Source organism: Cyanistes caeruleus, chromosome 32, assembly GCF_971803275.1.
Source record: "Cyanistes caeruleus chromosome 32, bCyaCae1.hap1.1, whole genome shotgun sequence".
Taxonomy (NCBI): Eukaryota; Metazoa; Chordata; class Aves; order Passeriformes; family Paridae; genus Cyanistes; species Cyanistes caeruleus.
Window position 1 is genome coordinate 397,794 of NC_141733.1, and position 19,249 is coordinate 417,042.

Here is a 19,249-nt window from a genome sequence, read left to right on the forward strand (position 1 = left end):
ACCCGGATCCATCACCGGCCGCGATCGATTCCCCTCCCCCTCCCCTTCCTTCCTCCCCCTCCTCATCCTCCTCCCCCTCCCCCTCCCTTTTCCACCCCAAACCCCCCCAGACCCAAGGGGTGAAATTCCTTCATCCCACCCCAAAAATCCCGGCATCAATTCCCTCCTCTTCCTCTCCCTCCCTTCCCTGATCCCCCTTTTCCTCCCCAAAAACCCCAAATCCACCCCGAAAAACCCCAAATCCACCCCAAAAAACCCAAATCCACCCCAAAAACCCCAAATCCACACCCAAAACACCAAATCCACCCCCAAAACACCAAATCCACCCCAAAAACCCCAAATCCACCCCCAAAACACCAAATCCACCCCCAAAACACCAAATCCACCCCAAAAACCCCCAAATTCACCCCAAAAACCCCAAATTCACCCCGAAAAACCCCAAATCCACCCAAAAAAACCCCAAATCCACCCCAAAAACCCCCAAATCCACCCCCAAAACCCCAAATCCACCCCCAAAAAACCCCAAATTCAACCCAAAAACCCCAAATTCACCCCAAAAACCCCAAATTCACCCCAAAAACCCCAAATCCACCCCCAAAAAACCCCAAATCCACCCCAAAAACCCCAAATTCACCCCAAAACCCCCCGGATCCGCTCCCTCCTCCTCCTCCCTCCCCTTTTTCTTCATTTTCATTCAATTTTTTCTTTTCCCGTGAAAACATTTTCATTTCTTTAAACAACGCCTTGAATATTTTTTTTTAAATTTATTTTCAAGAAATGATTTTATTTCACGATACCTTTATTGTTATAACGATACCTTTAATATTTTTTTCTAAAATTTATTTTCAGCAAATTAATTCTTTTTAACTAGACCTTTAATTTTTTTAACAAAACCTTTAATTATTTTTAATACCTTTATTTTTTTAACCGTACCTTTGATTTCTTGACGCGCCTTTAATTTTTTTAATACGATTTTCTTTTAATATTTTTTAATACGATTTTCTTTTAATATTTTTTAATACACTTTTCTTTTAATATTTTTAATACGATTTTCTTTTAATATTTTTAATACGATTTTCTTTTAATATTTTTAATACGATTTTCTTTTAATATTTTTAATACGATTTTCTTTTAATATTTTTAATACACTTTTCTTTGAATATTTTTAATACACTTTTCTTTTAATATTTTTAAATATACTTTTCTTTTAATATTTTTTAATACACTTTTATTTTAATATTTTAATACACTTTTCTTTTAACATTTTTTAAGACACTTTTAAAAAATATTTTTAAATTCAATTTTTTAAAAATGCTTTTTAAAATACAATTATTTTTAAAATTACTTCTTATATACGATTTTTAAAATGGTTTTTTTTAATTCTTTTTTTTTTTTTAAATACACATAATTTTTTTTTTTTAATTTTAATTTTTATTTTCCCGCTTTCCCCGGGCCCGAAAGCGTTAAGGGGATTTTTGTGGGGTTGATTTATGGCGGCGCTCGGGGTTCACCGGGAGTTCACCGCGATCTGCGGCTCCCGGGGGCGCGGGGGAGGCGCTCCCGGCCCGCGCCCGGCATTTGGGGTCTGGGATTTGGGATTTGGGGTTTGGGGTCTGGGATTTGGGTTTGGGATTTGGGGTTTGGGGTTTGGGGTTTGGGATTTGGGGTTTGGGGTCTGGGATTTGGGTTTGGGATTTGGGGTTCGGGGTTTGGGGTTTGGGATTTGGGGTTCGGGGTTTGGGGTTTGGGATTTGGGGTTCGGGGTTTGGGGTTTGGGGTTTGGGGTTCGGGGATTTGGGGTTTGGGATTTGGGGTTCGGGGTTCGGGGTTTGGGGTTTGGGGTTTGGGGTTCGGGGATTTGGGGTTTGGGGTTTGGGGATTTGGGGATTGGGGATTTGGGGTTTGGGGTTTGGGGTTTGGGATTTGGGATTTGGGGTTTGGGATTTGGGGTTTGGGGTTTGGGGTTTGGGATTTGGGGTTTGGGATTTGGGGAGAGGAGAGGAAAAGGGGGAGTCGGGGGGTTCCGCATCCCAAAACTCCCCTGGGATGGGGCTGGGATCGATTCCCCCTCGGTGATTTCCAGCTCCAAGGGAAGGAAAAGGGAGCTGGGGGGGTCCCGATCCCAAATTCCCCTGGATGGATTTTCCCGCTGCGGTTTCCAGCTCCAAGGGGAGGAGAACGGGGACGTGGAGGGGTCACAGAAATTTCCCGAACGTGACTCGGGTCCCAAACGCGGCCGCGCCTCCCTCCCCTCCCCCCGAGCCGGAGGGGTCCCTTTATTTAATTTAATTTAATTTAATTTAATTTAATTTAATTTAATTTTATTTTATTTTATTTTGTTATTTTATGTTATTTTATTTTAATTTAATTTCTTTTATTTTGCTTTCTTCTGCTTTATTTTAAATTTGATATATTTTGTATTTTCTATATTTTCCATTTTATTTTAGATTTTATTTTATTTTATTTTATTTTATTTTATTTTATTTTATTTTATTTTATTTTATTTTATTTTATTTCCTCCTCTCCCCGCCCTCGAACAGCCCTGGCGGGAATGTAAATGAGATGTTAATGAGATGGGAATGTTAATGAGATGCAAATTCCGGCAGCCGTTAATGCGGTGTGTGCGAACGCTCCTAATTAACGCTCCTAATTAACGCTGCCAATTAATGCTCCTAATTAAGGCGGGATTTGCCCCCTCGTGCTCAGGTGAGCAAATCCCAGGGAGGATTCCAAGGGCGGCAAATCCCAATTCCCGCCATTCCCAATTCCCGCCATTCCCAATTCCCCAAATCCCAATTCCCGCCATTCCCAATTCCCGCCATTCCCAGTTCCCCAAATCCCAATTCCCGCCATTCCCAATTCCCGCCATTCCCAATTCCTGCCATTCCCAGTTCCCCAAATCCCAATTCCCGCCATTCCCAATTCCCGCCATTCCCAGTTCCCGCCATTCCCAGTTCCCGCCATTCCCAATTCCCGCCATTCCCAGTTCCCGCCATTCCCAATTCCCGCCATTCCCAATTCCCGCCATTCCCAGTTCCCCAAATCCCAATTCCCGCCATTCCCAATTCCCGCCATTCCCAATTCCCGCCATTCCCGTCTCCCTGTCCCGCCGGCAAGGGCGCGCGAGGGGACAGACGGACACAGGACAGGGAGGACAGACGGACACGAGGACACAGAAGGACACGAGGACAGACGGACACGAGGACAGACGGACACAGAGGGACAGAAGGACGGGGGGACACGGGGACACAGAAGGACAGACGGACACAGAAGGACACGCGGACAGACGGACACAGAAGGACACGCGGACAGATGGACAGACGGACAGACGGACACCCCGGTTCTCCGCAGCCCCGCCCCCCGCGGGGACCCCGCCCCAAAATTCCCTCCCCCACCCCCCTCCTCTATTCTGTTCTGTTCTCTTCAATATTTTATTTTATATTTGATTTTATTTCATTCTCTTCTATTTTATATTTTATTTCATTCTATTTTGTTCTATTTTGTCTCACATTTTAGTTTATATTTTATTTTATATTTTATTTTATTTTATATTTTATTTTATATTTTATTTTATATTTTATTTTATATTTTATTTTATATTTTATTTTATTTTATATTTTATTTTATATTTTATTTTATTTTATATTTTATTTTATATTTTATTTTATTATATATTTTATTTTATTTCATTTTATGTCATTCTATTTCATTCTATTTTGTATTTTATTTTATTCTATTTTATTCTATATTTTATTTTATATTTAATTTTATTCTATTCTATTTTACATTTAATTATATTTTTATTTATATATAGCTATATTATTTATATTTATATTTATATATTTATTTCTATTTCTATTATTTCTATTTTTATTTATATTTATATATATAATTGTATTTACAATTATATTTATATTTACAATTACATTTATATTTATATATATTTATATTTTTATATATTTATATTTATTTGTATATTTATATTTATATTTATATTTATATTTATATTTACAACTATATTTATATTTACAACTATATTTATATTTACTCTTATATTTATAATTACAATTATATTTCTATTTACATTTACATTTCTATTTCTATTTTATTTTTTTTCCTCTCTTTTCCCTCCCCATTTTCCCGTTTTTTCCCGGAATTCCTCATTTCCATTCCGGGCTCTCGGTGACCTCGCGGTGCCCCCGGGGCCATCCCTCACTTTGTCACTTTTGTCACTTTTGTCACCGCCCGGGCCCCTCCCCCCGCGCCGCTTTCATCGCTCCGCATCCAATTAACGAGCGCGGGGTTAATTAACGGGGGGGAGGGGAGGGGAGAGGGGCCCGGCCTCGCTTTGGGAAAAAATACCCGGAAAAATTGACCTAAAACGCCCCAAATTCCTCTAAAATAACCCCAAAAATCCTCTAAAATAACCCAAAAATCCCTCTAAAATCACCCCAAAAATCCCTCTAAAATCACCCCAAAAATCCTCTAAAAATAACCAAAAAATCCCTCTAAAAACAACCCCAAAAATCCTCTAAAATAACCCCAAAAATCGCCTTTTAGACACCCCAAAATCCTCTAAAATAACCCAAAAATCCCTCTAAAATAACCCCAAAAAATCCTCTATAAATAACCCAAAAATCCCTCTAAAATAACCCCGAAATCCCTCTAAAAACAACCCCAAAAATCCTCTAAAATAACCCAAAAATCCCTCTAAAATAACCCCGAAAATCGCCTTTCAAACATCCCAAATTCCTCTAAAATCACCCCAAAAATCCCTCTAAAATAACCCCAAAAATCGCCTTTTAGACACCCCAAATTCCTCTAAAATAACCCCAAAAAATCCTCTAAAAATAACCCAAAAATCCCTCTAAAAATAACCCCAAATTCCTCTAAAATAACCCCAAAAATCGCCTTTCAAACATCCCAAATTCCTCTAAAATAACCCCAAAAATCCCTCAAAAATAACCCCAAATTCCTCTAAAATAACCCCAAAAATCGCCTTTCAAACATCCCAAATTCCTCTAAAATAACCCCAAAAATCCCCTTAAAACACCCCAAAATCCCTCTAAAAAATCCCAGAAATCCCAAAATCCCCCTAAAAATTCCCCAAATTCCCAAAATCCCCAAATCCCCCCAAATCCCCCCAAAATTCCCGGGATGGGGCCGGGAAATTCCGGGCGCCCTTGGAGAGGAGGAGCTCGCCCCTCCCCCACCGCATTAATTAATTCCCGGTTCAATTAAAGAGCTCTGCCCTCATTAACGCTCCCGGGGGTTAATTAGCGCCCCCCCCCCCTCATTAATTAATTGCTGCCGTTAATGAATCGATTCGGGGGGTTCGGGGTGGGGGATGGGTGACCCCTCCCTGCGGAATTCCCAGAAAATCCTCGGGAATGGGGAGGGAAAGTTCGGGAAAATCCCGGGAAAAAAAATTTGGGAAAGGGGGGAGGGGGGGAGGGGAAATTCCTGGGGTGGGGAAATTTGGGATGGGGGGGGGGGAAAATCTGGGATGGGGAAAATTCCTGGGGGGAAAATCTGGGATGGGGAGAATTCCTGGGATGGGGGAAATCTGGGATGTGGGGAAATTCCTGGGATGTGGGGAAATTCCTGGGATGGGGAAAATCTGGGATGGGGAGAATTCCTGGGATGGGGGAAATTCCTGGGATGGGGGAAATTCCTGGGATGGGGGAAATCTGGGATGGGGGAAATTCCTGGGATGGGAAAAATCTGGGATGGGGAGAATTCCTGGGATGGGGGGGAAAATCCTGGGATGGGGAAATCTGGGATGGGGGAAATTCCTGGGATGGGGAAATCTGGGATGGGGAGAATTCCTGGGATGGGGAGAATTCCTGGGATGTGGGGAAATTCCTGGGATGGGGGAAATTCCTGGGATGGGGGAAATCTGGGATGCGGACACAGGAAAATCTGGAATTCTCTGGGATGCCGATGTGGGAAAATCTGGGATGCGGATAAAGGAAAATCTGGGATGTGGGGAAAATCTGGGATGTTCTGGGATGGCGATGAAGGAAAACCTGGAATTCTCTGGGATGCAGGTGCGGGAAAATCTGGGATGTGGACACGGGAAAATCCGGGATGCGGGGAAATCTGGGATGCAGACACGGGGAAATCTGGGATTCTCTGGGATGCGGACACAGGGAAATCTGGGATTCTCTGGGATATGGATACAGGAAAATCTGGGATATGGATACAGGAAAATTTGGAATTCTCTGGGATGCAGACACGGGGAAATCTGGGATTCTCTGGGATGGAGGTGGGGGAAAATCTGGGATATGGATACCGGGAAAATCTGGGATTCTCTGGGATGCGGACGAAGGAAAATCCGGGATTCTCTGGGATATGGATACAGGAAAATCTGGGATTCTCTGGGATGCGGACACCGGGAAATTTGGGATTCTCTGGGATATGGATACAGGAAAATCTGGGATTCTCTGGGATATGGATACCGGGAAATCCGGGATTCTCTGGGATGCGGACACAGGGAAATCCGGCCCTGCCGGGGAAGCTCCGCTCCCTTCCCGAGGTTTTTCCCGGCTGGAAAATCCCAGGATTTTCCATCCCCCCTTGTCCGGGCTCCCTCTGGAGCCGGCGCCGGGAATCGGCGCCAAAGCGGGAAAATCCCGGGAAAAACAAATCCCAAAAAAGGCGAAACCCGCAGGGATGCGCGGGAGGATCCAGGGAATTCCCGGCAAAAAAATCCCGGGAACAGCCGGACCCTGGCGGGATGCGCGGGAACGGATCCCGGAGGGGATGGATCCCATGGGAATGGATCCCATGGGAATGGATCCCGCGGGAATGGATCCTTCGGGAATGGATCCCGCGGGAATGGATCCCGGAGGGAATGGATCCCGGAGGGGATGGATCCCGCGGGAATGGATCCCGGAGGGAATGGATCCCATGGGAATGGATCCCGGAGGGAATGGATCCCATGGGAATGGATCCCGCGGGAACAGATCCCACGGGAATGGATCCCACGGGAATGGATCCCATGGGAACGGATCCCGCGGGAATGGATCCCGGAGGGAATGGATCCCGGAGGGAATGGATCCCATGGGAATGGATCCCGCGGGAATGGATCCCGCGGGAATGGATCCCGGAGGGAATGGATCCCATGGGAATGGATCCCACGGGAATGGATCCCATGGGAACGGATCCCATTTTTTTGGGAACTCTCCTTTTTCACCCCCAAAATCCCATTTTTTTTCCCCCCTCCGGCGGGCGGGAAAACCAAACCCGCGGGAATTCCGCGCGCGGGAAGGGATTTTTTGGGATTGGGAGGAATCGCGGCCACAAATCCCGGGATTCCCGGGAATCGCGGCCACAAATCCCGGGATTCCCGGCCACAAATCCCGGGATTCCCGGGGATCGCGGCTGCGGCGGCGCCCGGGGGTCCCCGTGCCCGGGGCGTGACCCCAAAAACCCCAAATCCGCCCCAAAAGGGCGCTGGGAGAGAGCGGGGAATCCTCGCCGGGAATTTGGAGGGGTGGAGGATCCAAATCCCACAGATCCCAAATCCCACAAATCCCAAATCCCACAAATCCCAAATCCCAGATCCCAAATCCCAGATCCCAAATCCCACAAATCCCAAATCCCACAGATCCCAAATCCCAGAAATCCAAATCCCACAAATCCCAAATCCCACAGATCCCAATCCCAGAAATCCAAATCCCACAGATCCCAAATCCCAGAAATCCCAAATCCCACAGATCCCAAATCCCACAAATCCCAAATCCCAGATCCCAAATCCCAGAAATCCCAAATCCCACAAATCCAAATCCCACAGATCCCAAATCCCACAAATCCAAATCCCAGATCCCAAATCCCAGATCCCAAATCCCACAAATCCCAAATCCCAGATCCCAAATCCCAGATCCCAAATCCCACAAATCCCAAATCCCAGATCCCAAATCCCAGATCCCAAATCCCACAAATCCCAAATCCCACAGATCCCAATCCCAGAGTTTGGAGCCGATTTCGGGGGGGTTTAAGGGACATTTGGGTTTTTTTTTTTAGTGGGAAAAGGGATTTTTTGGGATGCCGGGGGTCCCATCCCATAATCCCGACCCAGTTTTGGTGTCTCCCATTCCCGGCTGGGGATTTGGGATTTGGGATTTGGGATTTGGGGGCTGGGAATTCCCGGGCTGGGATTTGGGGGCTGGAGCTGAGATTTGGGATCCGGGGTTTGGACATTCCGGGATTGGAGGGGGAATTTTTGGGGTTGGGATTCAGGGGAATCCCGGAGGTGCCAAATTCAGGATTTGGGATTATTTTGGGGCATTTTCCGACTTTTTCCCCCTTTCAATTTTCCCTCCCCCGATCCCAGAGCTCAAATCCAGCCAGGAAAAAAAAATTCCCACCCTGCTCCCCCCTCCCCAAATTCCTCCCCCGGCCCTTCCCACCCCAATCCCAGCGGGATCGGCGCCTTTTTCCCCTTCCAGGACCCCTCGCATCCCAACCCGCGGCGGAAAATTCCCTTTTTTCCCACATTTCCCCCCATTTTCCCCCCCTTTTCCCCCCTCCCGGCCCCACCTGCCCCCGGCGGGCGCCGCTTCCCTGGAAAAATCCATCAAATCCCGGGATTTGGGCTCGGCGGGGCGCGGGCAGATGGGAGGCGAGGCCGCCGGGAAAGAATTCCAGGCGTTTTCCATAAAATCGGGCTGGGGGAGGGGCGGGCTGGGGGTCGCGGAGGTCGCGATGGGGGGAGGGGGCGTTTTCCTGGGAAAAAAGGGGGGAAATTGGGGAAAAGAGGGGGGAAAATGGGGAAAAATGGGGGGGAAAAAGGGGAAAAAATAGGGAAAGAATGGGGAAAAATTGGGGGAAAATGGGGAAAAATTGGGGGGAAAAATTCGGGAAAAATGGGGAAAAAATTGGGGGGGAAAGGGGGAAAAATTGGGGAAAAATGGGGGGAAATGGGGAAGAAATAGGGAAAGAATGGGGAAAAATTGGGGGAAAATGGGGAAAAATTGGGGAAAAAATGGAGGGGAAAATGAGGGGGAAATGGGGAAAAAACGGGGAAAAAATGGGGAAAAAAGGGGAAAAATTGGGTGGAAAAGGGATGTGTTTTTCTGGGAAAACGGGGGGAAAAAATTTGGAAAAATGGGGGGAAAAAGGGTGGGAAAGGGGAAAAAAAAAGGTGGAAAAGGGGAAAATAAAGAGGAGGGAAGGAGAAAGGGGAGGAAAAGGGGTCGGTCCCATCCCCGTCCCCATCCCGGGAAGGAATTTTGGGATTTCTCCCCCTCGGGATCCTTTTCCTTCCCGAAATTCCTGGATTTCAGCCCAGAAACATCCCGGGAATTCCAATTTATTTCTTGGTTTCTTTTTATTCCTCCCCCTTTTTCCCCGGCTGGAAGATCGGGAATTCCGCCCGGGGGAGGGAGAGGAAAAAGGAGCCGTAAAAAAAGGAAAGGATCCAATAAAGATTAATATATTATTAATATAGATTAATTAATAAGATTAATTAATAACCCGATCATTCTGGGATTATCGGAGAGATCAATCCCGGGGATAAATCAGCCCCGCGGGGAAATCCCGGGAAAGGAGGGACCGATCCTGCGGCTCCCAGCGCGGAATTCCCGGAGAGAAAATCCCCCCCAAATCCGCTCCGGGGAGAGGGAAACCCTCGGGAATCCTTCGGGATTGGGGTGGGAGCGGGGAACGCTCAGTCCTGAGACCCCAGAGACCCCAAATCCCGGAATCCCAAACCCCAGAGATCCCAAATCCCAAACCCCAAACCCGGGGATCCCAAACCCAAATCCCGAGGATCCCAAACCCCAAATCCCAATCCCGGGGATCCCAAATCCTTCTCGGGCTGTACCGGGGGCGGTACCGGGAATGGAGCGGTCCCGGCGCCGGTCCCAGTCCCAGTCCCGGTTCCAATCCCGGTCCCGGTTCCAATCCCGGTCCCGGTTCCAATCCCGGTCCCGGTCCCGGTTCAGTTCCGGTTCCACTCTCGGTCCAGGTTCCAATCCCGGTCCCGGTCCCGGTTCAGTCTCGGTCCCAGTCCCAGTCCCGGTTCAGTTCCGGTCCCGGTTCCAATCCCGGTCCCGGTTCAGTCCCGGTCCCGGTTCCTGTCCCGGTCCCGGTTCCTGTCCCAGTCCCGGTTCCAATCCCGGTCCCGGTTCAGTCCCGGTCCCGGTTCCTGTCCCGGTCCCGGTTCCTGTCCCAGTCCCGGTTCCAATCCCGGTCCCGGTTCAGTCCCGGTCCCGGTTCAGTCCCGGTCCCGGGGCTCTGTCTCCCTCTGGCGGTTCCTGCCCGCAGAGCCGCGCCCGCCCAGCGGCCCCGGGACCCCCGGTTCGGCCCCGGGACCCCCGGTTCGGCCCAGGGACCCCCGGTTCGGCCCCGGGACCCCCGGTTCGGCCCCGGGACCCCCGGTACAGCCCGGCCCGGTTCGGCCCAGAGATCCCCGGTACAGCCCGGCCCGGTTCGGCCCCGGGACCCCCGGTACAGCCCCGGGACCCCCGGTTCGGTTCCGGGACCCCCGGTTCGGCCCGGCCCGGTTCCCGCCCCCCCCCGCGCCTCTTTCCTTGGGTTTTTTACCAATTTCGCCGTTTTTTATTGCAGAATTCCACAGGAAACGCCGCGAGGCAGCGACACGTGACCCCTCCCCCCCTCCTTCCTCAGGGGAAACTGAGGCACGACCCCCCCCCCCCCCCCGCCCCTTGAGCACCATCCCCGTGTGGGGAAACTGAGGCAGGATCCCCTCCCCCCCGCCCCCTAAAGAAACCCTAAAGCCCCTCCCGAGTGGGGAAACTGAGGCACGGCCCCATCAGCCTCCTGCCCCCCGGCTCCCGAGTGGGGAAACTGAGGCAGGGATCCACCCTCGGCCTTGTAGTGTTGCCCTAAATCCTGTTCCCAGCGGGGAAACTGAGGCAGGGGCCCCCCGACCTCCACCCCCCGAGTTTCTGAGCGGGGAAACTGAGGCAGGGACCCCCCGACCTCCATCCCCCCCGTCCCCAACTGGGGAATTCGGAGCCTGGGCCCCTCCTCGGCCCTGTAGTGCTGCCCTAAATCCCGTCCTGAGCGGGGAAACTGAGGCAGGGACCCATCAATCCCCTGTCCCTCCGCTCCCGAGCGGGGAAACTGAGGCAGGGACCCCCCGACTTCCATCCTCCGAGTTTCTGAGCGGGGAAACTGAGGCAGGGACCCACCAACCCGCTGTCCATCCACTCCCGAGCGGGGAAACTGAGGCAGGGACCCACCAACCTCCACCCCCGGAGTTTGTGAGCGGGGAAACTGAGGCAGGGAGTCCCCAACCTCCACCCCCGGAGTTCCCGAGCAGGGAAACTGAGGCAGGGACCCACCAACCCGCTGTCCATCCATTCCCGAGCGGGGAAACTGAGGCAGGACTCCCTCCTCGCCATCCCCCGCCTGACCCAACCACTCCAGCTCCCCCCCGGGCTCTCCCCCCTCGCCCACCCCCAGCAGCCGCAGCACCCCGAGCTCCCGCAGCCTCTCCCGGGCCTGGCTCTCCCAGCCGCGGTTGGCGCGGGGGTTGCGGGGGGACGGGTGCGGGATGCCCCGCACGGGCACGGCCAGCCCCGCTGCCCGCAGCGCCCGGCGCGCCCGCAGCTCCGCCACCCGGCCCAGGGCCAGCACCAGCCGCACGCCCAGGGCCCGCACGGTGGCCACCAGCGCCGAGCCGCAGGTCGCCAGGAGCCGCTCCCGCTGCGGCGGCCGCAGCTCCGGGGGGGTCACGTTGCGGCCGGAGGCGGCGAGGAAGAGGAGGGGGCAGAGGTTGTGCACGAAGCAGTGGCGGAAGAAGGAGCGCGGGTCCGGGCACAGGCTCCGGATCAGCCCCCAGAAGCGGGAGCCGCTGAGCTCGGCCCGCGGGCAGCGCAGCCCCAGCACCGGGCGCTTGGGGTGCTCCTGGGGGGGCTTCAGCACCCGGCCCGACACCCGCAGCCACTCCCGCACCAGCCGCGCCTCCCCGAACGGAACCTGCGGCGCGGGGAGGGGGCGTCAGAGCGGGGGGGGGCACCCGGGGGGACCCGAGACACCCGGGGGACCCCCACCCAGAGGGACCCCGAGACACCCAGAGGGACCCCGAGACACCCAGGAACCCCCACCCCACCCAGGGACCCCCACCCAGAGCGACCCCGAGACACCCAGGGGGACCCCGAGACACCCAGGAACCCCCACCCCACCCAGGGACCCCCACCCAGAGCGACCCCGAGACACCCGGGGACCCCGAGACACCCGGGGACCCCCACCCCACCCAGGGACCCCCATCCAGAGCGACCCCATCCCACCCAGAGGGGCCCCGAGACACCCAGGAACCCCCACCCCACCCAGGGACCCCCACCCAGAGCGACCCCGAGACACCCAGGGGGACCCCGAGACACCCAGGGACCCCCACCCCACCCAGGGACCCCCATCCAGAGCGACCCCATCCCAACCAGAGTGACCCCGAGACACCCGGGGGGACCCCGAGACACTCAGGGACCCCACCCAGAGTGACCCCCACACACCCTGGGACCCCACCCAGAGTGACCCCATCCCGCCCAGGGGGACCCCGACACACCCGGGGAGCCCCACCCCACCCCGTGACCCCACCCATCCCCAGGGACCCCCACCCAGAGCGACCCCCGTCCCACCCCCAGTGTTTCCCTCCTCTGCTTTCCTATGGCACCCCCTGGGGACCCCCCCCAACCTCCCCGTGCCTCAGTTTCCCTCCTCTACTTCCCCCCGGGACCCCCAGAACACCCCCCGAACCTCCCCGTGCCTCAGTTTCCCTCCTCTACTTCCCCCCGGGACCCCCAGAACACCCCCCGAACCTCCCCGTGCCTCAGTTTCCCTCCCCCGTGAGCACCCCCCGAGCCCTCCGGTGCCTCAGTTTCCCCGCGCGGCGGTGCTGACCCCGGTCTGGCCCATGCCGAAGGGCCCGGGGTTCATGCCGAGGAAGAGCACGGCTTTTGGGGTGCGCAGGTAGCGGCGCACGAAGCTCCGGTGCGGCTCCCACGCGTACTCGAGCGGGGCGTACACGGCGGCCACCGGCGGCCCCGGCGGCGGCAGCGCCCGCAGCTGCTCCGACAGCGCCCGCTCCAGCGCCAGGAACCGGCCGGCCAGGCCTTCATCACCCTCCTCATCCTCATCATCTTCATCCTCATCATCATCTTCCTCATCATCATCCTCGTCATCCTCATCGTCACCGCCGGCCCCGGCCGCCCCGCCGCCTCCTTCAGCCCCGCGTCCTTCCTCATCCTCGGCCCCCGGGCCTTCCTCAGCCTCCTCCTCCTCCTCCTCCTCCCGCTCCATCCCCCATCGCCTGCGGGGACAGCGGGGACGCGCTGGCCGCGGGGACACGGGGGGACACGGGGGGGACACGGGGGGACACGGGGGGGACAGCGGGGGGGGGAAAGGGGGGGACACGGGGGGGACACGGGGGGACACGGGGGGGGACAGAGGGACCGCGGCGGTGACAGAGGGGACACGGGGGGGACAGGGCAGCCCCGGGGGGGGACAGGGGGGACAGGAGGGGACAAAGCGACCCCCCCCCCCCCCGACCGCCCGTTCAGAGCCCCCCCCCCCACGTGTCCCCTTCTCCCCCCCCCCCCCACCCCCCCCAGGGTCCCCTCACTTCCTCACCCCGGTGGTTCCCCCCCGTGACGTCACACGGACCCCCCCGGTGACGTCACGACCGCCGCCGCGAGCCCACCTGAGCACGCGCCGGTCCCGCCAAGCCCCGCCCCCTGCGCGCGCGGCCCCTTCCCGGCGTGCCCCGCGCGCGGGCCGGGGAGGGGGCGGGGCCCGCTCCTTTGTCTGCGCGCGGAGTTTCCCATCGTGCTTTGCGGCGGGAAAACGTCCCCCAAAACCCCCCCAAACCCCCCCTTCCCCTCCCCCCGCCGCCCCCCGAGCCCCCCCCGGGTCCCGAACGCGCGTGGGGGACACGGGGAGGGGGGGAGCGGGGGCGGCGGGGGCTCACCGGAGGGGGCGGGGCCTGCTTGAGCCACGCCCCTTTTTCCCACGGTGGGGGGGGCGGCGCGCGGAGCGCCGGTGGCGCGAGGGCGCCCCCTGGCGGGGCCGGGAGGGAGCGCGGGGGGACCGCGAGGGTCCCCAACCCCCCCCGGTGTCACCCGAGTGTCCCAACTCCCCCTTGGGTGTCACCCGAGGGTCCCCAACCCCTCACGCGTCACCCAGATGTCCCCAACAATCCCCCTCCAGTAGCCAGGTTGTCCCCAACCCCCTCCCTGTGTCACCCAAGTGTCCCCAAGCCCCCTCCCTGTGTCACCCAAGTGTCCCCAAGCCCCCTCCCCCTGTCACTGAGGTGTCCCCAAGCCCCCCCAAGTCATCCAGGTGTCCCCAGGTCCCCTCTGTCCCTGCGCTGTCCCCAGAGGGTGGCACCGCCGAGGTGACCGGGGGGACACCAGGACATGCTGGGGACACCGAGGGGACACCGAGGGGACACGGGGGGACACGGGGGGACACCGAGGGGACAGCGGGGGTCCCCAGCCCCCAGCGAGCAGCGGCTCCTGAAAAGTGACCGTTTATTGGCAGCAAATCCGGGGGGAGGGGCCTTGGGGACAACACGGGGAGGGGACAGAGGGGACACGGGGACACCCCGGGGGGGCGGCCCCGGCTAAAAACACCGACCTTAAAAAACACCAAAACCCGGGGCCACCCCCCGAAATCTGCCCGGGGGGGGGGGTGAGGGGTGGGGACAGGCTGGGGACACCCCCAGGGGAGCGTCACCCCAGCCCTGCCCCCTGGGGACACTGGGGGGGACAGGGGACAGTCCCGGGGGTCTCCACGGAGGGGGGGCTATGTACAGGGGGGGGGTTCAGCTGCGGGGGGGGTCCCGCTCCTTGCTGTCACCGTCCTCGGGGTACGCGTGCCACGTCAGCCGCTCCTCGTAGAACGCGATGACAATTTGGGGACACTTGAGGTTGGCCTCCTTGGCCAGCACCAGGTCGGCCTCGTCCGTGTCCTTCCTGGGGGGGCACCGGGAAAAGGGGGGACAGGGGGGGACAGGGGTTAAACTGGGGACAAACTGGGGACACAAACTGGGGACAAACTGGGGACAGGGGTTAAACTGGGGACAAACTGGGGACACAAACTGGGGACAAACTGGGGACAAACTGGGGACAGGGGTTAAACTGGGGACACAAACTGGGGAGAGAAACTGGGGACACAAACTGGGGACAAACTGGGGACAGGGGTTAAACTGGGGACACAAACTGGGGACACAAACTGGGGACACAAACTGGGGACAAACTGGGGACAGGGGTTAAACTGGGGACACAAACTGGGGAGAGAAACTGGGGACACAAACTGGGGGACACAAGCTGGGGGGCTGAGGGGACTCTGGGGACACTGCTGGTGGCCTCACCACTTCATGAGGAACATGAGGTCCCCGCAGGAGTCGGTGGCCCCGATGATCTTCTCGGGCTCCAGCCCCCGCTCGAAGCCGCGGGCGATGTCGTTGCTCTGCGAGGTTTTGGGGACAAAGGGAATTGTTTGGGGAAAAAACCCCGGGATTTTGGGAGGGAGAGGGGACAGGGTGCAGCTCTGGGCTGGGGACGGTGCCAGTCCCAGCGTGGTGGCACTGTCCCCTCCCTGGTGGCCGCTGCAGGACTCCTGTCCCTGCGGAGAGGTGTCACTGTCCCCAACCCTGGGTGTCCATTCCTGTCCCCTCTCCATGGCCCTGTCCCCATCCCTGGATTCCCACCCCTGTCCTGGTGTCCCTGTCCCCCCCGGTGTCCCTGTCCCCATCCCTGTGTCCCTGTGTCCCCATCCTGGTGTCCCTGTCCCCCCCCGGTGTCCCTGTCTCCATCCCTGTGTCCCCATCCCCTTGTCTCTGTCCCCTCCTGATGTCTCCAGGTGTCCCAATCCCCTCCCAGTGTCCCCATCCCCGTGTCCCTGTCCCATCCCTGTGTCCCTGTCCCCTCCCCATGTCCCTGTCCCCTCCCTGTGTCCCCGTGTCCCTGTCCCCTCCCGGTGTCCCCGTGTCCCTGTCCCCAGGTGTCCCCTCTCACCTCCCTCTTCTTCTTGGCGCGCCCATCCTCGTTCCCGGGCAGTCCCTTGCGCTTGGCGCCCTCGGGGCGCTCCCGGGGCCGTGTCCCGTCACTGTCCCTCATGTCCCTCATGTCCCTCATCCTGCGGTCCTTGCGCAGGAACTGCGAGATCAGCTCGGGACAGTCCAGGTTCTTCTCGGGCTCCCACGTGTTGTGCTCCCTGTGGGACACGGTCAGGGGACACCAGGGGACACCGGGGGACATCCAGGGGACAGCCAGGGACACCCCCCAGCCGTGGAGCCGTGGGTCCTGTCACATCCTGGGGTCACCTTGTCACAGAGGAGGGTCCCTGCAGTGTCCCCATGGCACCCCAGGGTCACCTCAGGGTCACTGTGGTGTCCTCTGTCACTGAGCAGGGTCCCCACAGGGTCCAAGCAATGTCCCCATGTCCCTGTGTCCCCTGTCACACAGCTGGATCCCCAGTGCCAGCTCTCAGGAGCCGTGTCCCTGTCCCCTGTCCCTGTCCCCAGGAGCCGTGTCCCTGTCCCCATCCCCTGTCCCTGTCCCCAGGAGCCATGTCCCTGTCCCCATCCCCCGTCCCTGTCCCTGGTGCCACCGCGCTGTCCCCAGTGTCACTCACTCGGAGAAGCCCTTCCACTTGAGCAGGTACTCGGCCTGGCCCCTCACCACGCGCCGATCCAGAACCTTCTCCACCACATACTCCTCCTCCTCCCCCGAGGACGAGCTGTCGGCTGCCCGCCGGCTCCTCCTGCCCATAGCGCAGCCACCGCTCTGGGGACAGCGACAGGGACAGGGGATGTCACCGTGGGGCAGGGATTGTCACCGTGGGACTGGGATTGTCACCGTGGGACTGGGAACTGCCCGCCGGCTCCTCCTGCCCATAGCGCAGCCACCGCTCTGGGGACAGCGACAGGGATTGTCACCAAGGGGCAGGGAATGTCACACAGGGGGTTCTTCCTGCCCACAGCGCAGCCACCGCTCTGGGGACAGCGACAGGGATTGTCACCAAGGGGCAGGGAATGTCACACAGGGGGTTCCTCCTGCCCATAGCGCAGCCACCGCTCTGGGGACAGGGACAGGGGACAGGGGATGTCACCGTGGGGCTGGGATTGTCACCGTGGGACTGGGAACTGCCCGCCGGCTCCTCCTGCCCATAGCGCAGCCACCGCTCTGGGGACAGCGACAGGGGACAGGGGATGTCACCGTGGGGCAGGGATTGTCACCGTGGGACAGGGACAGGGAATGTCACTGTGGGACTGGGATTGTCACCATGGGACAGGGGATGTCACCGTGGGGCAGGGATTGTCACTGTGGGACTGGGATTGTCACCGTGGGGCAGGGACAGGGGACAGGGAATGTCACCGTGGGACTGGGATTGTCACCATGGGACAGGGATTGTCACACAGGGGGTTCCTCCTGCCCATAGCGCAGCCACCGCTCTGGGGACAGGGACAGGGGATGTCACCGTGGGACAGGGATTAGGGAATGTCACCGTGGGACAGGGGATGTCACCGTGGGACAGGGGATGTCACCGTGGGACAGGGGATGTCACCGTGGGGCAGGGACAGGGATTGTCACCGTGGGGCAGGGATTGTCACTGTGGGACAGGGGACAGGGATTGTCACCGTGGGGCAGGGATTGTCACCGTGGCCCAGGGAATGTCACACAGGGGGTTCCTCCTGCCCACAGCGCAGCCACCGCTCTGGGGACACGGCGTTGTCACCCAGCAGGGACAGGGGACAGCTCAGGGTGGGGTTTGGGGTCATTTGGGACCCCAAGGAGGGATTTGGGGTCATTTGGGACCCCAAGGAGGGATTTGGGGTCATTTGGGACCCCAAAGAAGGATTTCGGGTCATTTTGGGACCCCCAAAAACCGGCGGGGATTTAGGCACAAAGAAACGCAATTTGGGGCTAAAAACCTCTGAGAATTTAGGCAGAGCGAAACGGAATTTGGGATAAATCCCTTAAAACTGAGGGGGGATTTGGAAACGGGGAAATGGAATCTGGGCTAAACCCCTTAAAAACGGGGGAAAAAAAAAAAAAGAACATGTTTAAAAAAAAAAAACAATTCGGATTTTTTTTTCCCCTCCCTTAAGCCTCGATTTTAGCGGATTTCTTTCTTTTAAACGCAGCCCTCGGCCCCCGTGAGGGAAGCCGGGAATTCCTCGCTCCCGGCTGGAATTTCCTGCCGGATTCCCGGCGGGATTTCCCGGCGCGGCCTTTGGGAGGGAAGCGGGAGCTTTGCGGTGGATTCCTGAGGGAAGAGGCGCCGCTTTGGGTGGGAAAAGGCGGCTTTGGGAAGGGAAGGGCCCGGCCGGAGCCCCCGGGGCGTCCCGGATCCCGCGCCCGGGAATCCTGAGGGAACAAAGGGAACGCGCCGCTCTCAGGCCAAGAGCGCCCTTTCCACGGCTAAAAACCGCAGTTGTGAGGGAGATGCCGGCGGCTCGAGGCGGGAGAGCGCCGGTTTGAGGCGAAACGCGGCGGTTTGAGGGCAAAAGCCGCAGTTTTGAGGTAAAAAAAACCCGCAGTTTTGGGTTCAAAGCGCGGCCGGGGGGCCCGGCAGCCGGACCTGGAGGCGGGGCCAGAAGCCCGCCGAGACCTGCGATTGGTCAAAGCCGCCGCGCGCCCGCGCGCTGATTGGCTGGGCGCCCCGCCGCTCGCCACAGCCCAGCCGCGCCGCAATTGGACGGCGAAACCGTCACTCCAAGCGCCGCCCCGCCTATGCCCCGCCGCTATTGGTCAGCGCGCCTGTCAGTCGCCGCCGCGCCCCGCCTCCCGTTCGCGGCTACTAAATACCGCGCCCGCCACTCCCCGCGAAGCCCCGCCTACCGCCCGCCGCCATTGGCGAGCGCGCCTGCCCGTCACAGCGGCGGACCCGCCCCCGCGCTGCCGCCCATTCATCCGCCGCCCGCCGCCGGCGCTACCTGCGCGGAGAGCGGCTCCGGCGCGGGCCCGTTCGCCGCGGTTTGGCCGCCCCTCCGAGCTGCCGGCGCTCCGCGCTCCGCCCGCCAAAACCGCCCGCAGCGCGCAGGCGCCGGCGGCCGCGCTCCGCGCATGCGTCCGCCCGCCTTTCCCCCCTCCCCAAAGCCCGCCGCGATTGGCGCATGCGCTGCTCGGGGCGCACCTTGGGGCCGGCGGGCGGGCGGCCCCTCCTCGCCGCCGCCGGGAGTCGCCGCCGCCCCGCTCTGCGCCCGCCGCGCCGCGCTCGTCGAGCTGCGCTGGGCCCGCCGGCGGCCCGCGCTGAGCGACGGCCGCGCCCGCCA

At 57.7% G+C, this 19,249-nt stretch overlaps 2 protein-coding genes across 3 annotated transcripts; both read right to left on the reverse strand.

Annotated features, from left to right (window-relative positions):
- Positions 1–10,700: 10,700 nt before the first annotated feature.
- Positions 10,701–13,708, reverse strand: SMUG1 (single-strand-selective monofunctional uracil-DNA glycosylase 1). The gene is made up of 3 exons (XM_086870446.1): positions 13,670–13,708; positions 12,871–13,279; positions 10,701–11,952 (listed from the first exon to the last, which is right to left on the reverse strand). The coding sequence occupies exons 2-3, from the start codon at positions 13,267–13,269 to the stop codon at positions 10,729–10,731; spliced, it is 1,623 nt and encodes a 540-aa protein (XP_086726572.1). The 5' UTR covers positions 13,270–13,279; positions 13,670–13,708; the 3' UTR covers positions 10,701–10,728.
- A 773-nt stretch (positions 13,709–14,481) lies between these two features.
- CBX5 (chromobox 5) lies at positions 14,482–19,232 on the reverse strand. Of its 2 annotated transcripts, none has more exons than XM_086870430.1 (5): positions 19,111–19,232; positions 16,606–16,757; positions 15,987–16,185; positions 15,341–15,438; positions 14,482–14,942 (listed from the first exon to the last, which is right to left on the reverse strand). In XM_086870430.1, exons 2-5 carry the CDS (start codon positions 16,740–16,742, stop codon positions 14,792–14,794), a joined length of 585 nt encoding a protein of 194 aa, XP_086726556.1. In that variant the 5' UTR covers positions 16,743–16,757; positions 19,111–19,232; the 3' UTR covers positions 14,482–14,791. The 2 variants fall into 2 exon arrangements, with proteins under 2 accessions (XP_086726556.1, XP_086726555.1); XM_086870429.1 differs by lacking the exon at positions 19,111–19,232 and adding an exon at positions 18,911–19,042.
- Positions 19,233–19,249: the final 17 nt, after the last annotated feature.